The 2,702-nt window shown below is 40.2% G+C and overlaps 1 protein-coding gene across 1 annotated transcript; it reads left to right on the top strand.

Moving 5' to 3' along the window:
* Positions 1–215: 215 nt before the first annotated feature.
* LOC131874837 (uncharacterized) lies at positions 216–1,835 on the top strand. Its single transcript, XM_059218757.1, has 2 exons — positions 216–888; positions 1,282–1,835. The coding sequence occupies exons 1-2, from the start codon at positions 216–218 to the stop codon at positions 1,833–1,835; spliced, it is 1,227 nt and encodes a 408-aa protein (XP_059074740.1).
* The last annotated feature ends 867 nt before the right edge of the window (positions 1,836–2,702 follow it).

Below are 2,702 nucleotides of genomic sequence, written 5' to 3'. Positions count from 1 at the left end.
AATAATAAATCCTCTATTACTATATGGTCGGCCAATCCTACCCAACCCAACTGGTGTCCTATGATATCATATAAAGCCCAGTGGAGAATGCTTTAACAAACCAAACCAGGTAACACGCTTACAGGAGCAACAGATTGTTTATTTTACAAAACCCTAGGGTCCAAGGATTCAGTTTTCAATTTTAATCCTTTTTCGGCATTACTTGAACTTTAGCCATGGCGAACAGAGGATTCGAATTCCCCGTATCAGTCGCTGCGGCTGATACACCTACGCCTCTCCCCGGCGTCACTGCGACTTACGCCCCTGGTACCCCCTTCATCGCCAATGCGGGTTACGCGCCTACGCCTTTCTTTGGTGCCACTGCGTCTTACGCGCCTGCACCATCCTTCCCCCGCATTGCGAGTTACGCGCCTACGCCTCTCTTCGGCGGCGCTACGGCTTACCCGTCTACGGCTCTCTTCGACGCCCCTGCGGTTTGTCCACCTACGCCATTCTTTGCAATCCCTTCGCAATCTTCTGCTCTGGATGTGGATCTGTCTTTCCGCACTCCGGGCATAGCATTTACTCCACCCACGCCTTCCAACACTCAGGTGGGAAATCCGCCCACTTCCTCAGCAACTCAATCCTCCTCTGTATCGCAACCATCAAATGCGTTTCGAACTGTTGCTTCGTCTTCATCAACCACCAGTGCACCTACAATTACAATTCCTTTATCTGGTGAAGGGACTGCACTAGCACAGACCACTACTTCTGCTGCTGTAACCGTACCAACATCTGGGATGTCATTTTCATCAGGACCAACTTCCACTACCAATTCCGCTGCATATCCCCGTTTTACCTTATCGTCTTCAGAGGCATCTGCAACAAGAACTGCATCTTCAGTAACTGGTAAGTCTCTCTTTCGTAGTTACTGCATTATGGTTTGCCATTTACTGTTTGATAATTAAATTTTCTAGGTTATGGTCAACCTTAAAGGTTTCTTAGTTTTCGGAATGTTGGCAGAGATTATAGGCTGCCTTGAAATGTTCTTTTCTTTTCCTTTCAAATATCTCAGGCAGGATTAGATCACATTTTTTAAGAATTCTAAATGTCACAACTGCTGAATTAACCTGATAGTCATTACACCACAGTCAGACCTGTTAATAATCACATAAATCAAATATGTTTTTGCGCGCGCTGAGTTTTCATAAACATAGATGAGTATGTGTTTAGAAAATAGTTAGAGCTTCTTGTGATTCGAGATACATGGAACTAACATTTTTTGGTTTTTGTGTTTCGCAGCTAACACTCGAGAGTGCGATAGGGCCATGGAAAAAATATATGCTGCTATGGTAGAGATGGATCAACTTTATGAGAGATTAGCAAGGGCAGAGTTTGTGAGAGGTGTGGCCCTAACTGAGAGAGACCAAGCTCAAGCAGAACGGAATAGTCTGCAGATCCAACCTGATCAGGCCCGAGAGAGGGAGAGACAAATGCAGATAGAGCTGCAACAACTATATGCTACGAATTATGCGCTCAAATTAGAGCGAGATCGTGTGCAACAACTATTTGCCGAGAAAAATGCACTCAAAGTAGAGCAACATCCTGTGCAACAACTATGTGCTAAGATAGATGCACTCAAAGTAGAGCAAAATCGTGTGCTAGGAGAGCTCGAGACAATTCATCAGATAGAGATGCAACAACTATGTGCTAAGATAGATGGACTCAAAGAAGAGCAAGATCGTATGCAGCAACTATGTGCTAAGATAGATGGACTCGAAACAGGCCAAGATCGTTTGCGAGGAGAGCTCGAGACACTTCGTCAGATGAGAGTATCAGATATACAAGTACCGTAGAGGATGGATGCATTGACAATGGAGAATGTTAGCTTGAGAGAGGCACAAGGGAGAGCAGAGGAGCATCCAGAGGGATTCGTTTTTTTATAGCCTCCAGCTCCTAGACCACCTTTAAATTTTGATCTCATATTTTGTCATAGTCGTAAGAGAATATGGATAACTGATTATTGCAAGGACATCTTTTATCAATAATTTGATTTCAGTTTGTGTTTATGTGATTATGTGTTTTTGGTATGATGATGATATAGAAATAAAATGATGTGATGTTATGACAATATTTTAGCTTATGTTTGTAATTCTTTAAGAAATAAAGATAAATAATAGATTCAAACTAGTCATGTGTAAATAATTGAATGAAATTTGGATAAGAATGGAACATAATAAAGGAGGAGATCTTGAAAATAAGGAATCCTTATCGAAGGGCACCTTTCGAGGATTGACATTTTCTTCTAGCTCAACATATTCTTTAATGCTCAGTATTGTTTCGGAGCAAAATTTTAGAAAAAGCTCCTCTACCATTTGATATTGAATAACACAATAAGTTTCTTTGTATTGGGATTTTTCTCTTTAAAGGGTTTTCTTTGCACAAATCACTAAGATGTGGTATGGTTTTTGTTTTTATTTTCTTGCAATTATTATTTTTTCACATACCTTTTGTCATAAATTAGTATATTGAGCATATTTTACACTTCTACTTCTTTTAATTTGATATAGAGCTTGATTGATAAGCTCAAATATTAGGTGTCAGGAACAATTTTTTCTTGTTCTAACTTTTATTTGGGTTGCAACTTATAATAAAAACATACAAATAGATAGGTTCATCGAAATAAAGGACACTATTGAAGACTTGTACCATGCTAAACAATT

The sequence above is a fragment of the Cryptomeria japonica genome, chromosome 4 (genome assembly GCF_030272615.1).
Source record: "Cryptomeria japonica chromosome 4, Sugi_1.0, whole genome shotgun sequence".
Taxonomy (NCBI): domain Eukaryota; kingdom Viridiplantae; phylum Streptophyta; class Pinopsida; order Cupressales; family Cupressaceae; genus Cryptomeria; species Cryptomeria japonica.
Note: the sequence above shows the minus strand (reverse complement) of the source record. Positions and strands in the feature narration are given on the sequence as shown.

Coding starts and splice junctions, on each gene's coding strand:
- LOC131874837 (XM_059218757.1), top strand. CDS start 216: ATGGCGAACAGAGGATTCGAATTCCCCGTATCAGTCGCTGCGGCTGAT. Junction 889..1,281: donor AACTGCATCTTCAGTAACTG/GTAAGTCTCTCT, acceptor TGTGTTTCGCAG/CTAACACTCGAGAGTGCGAT.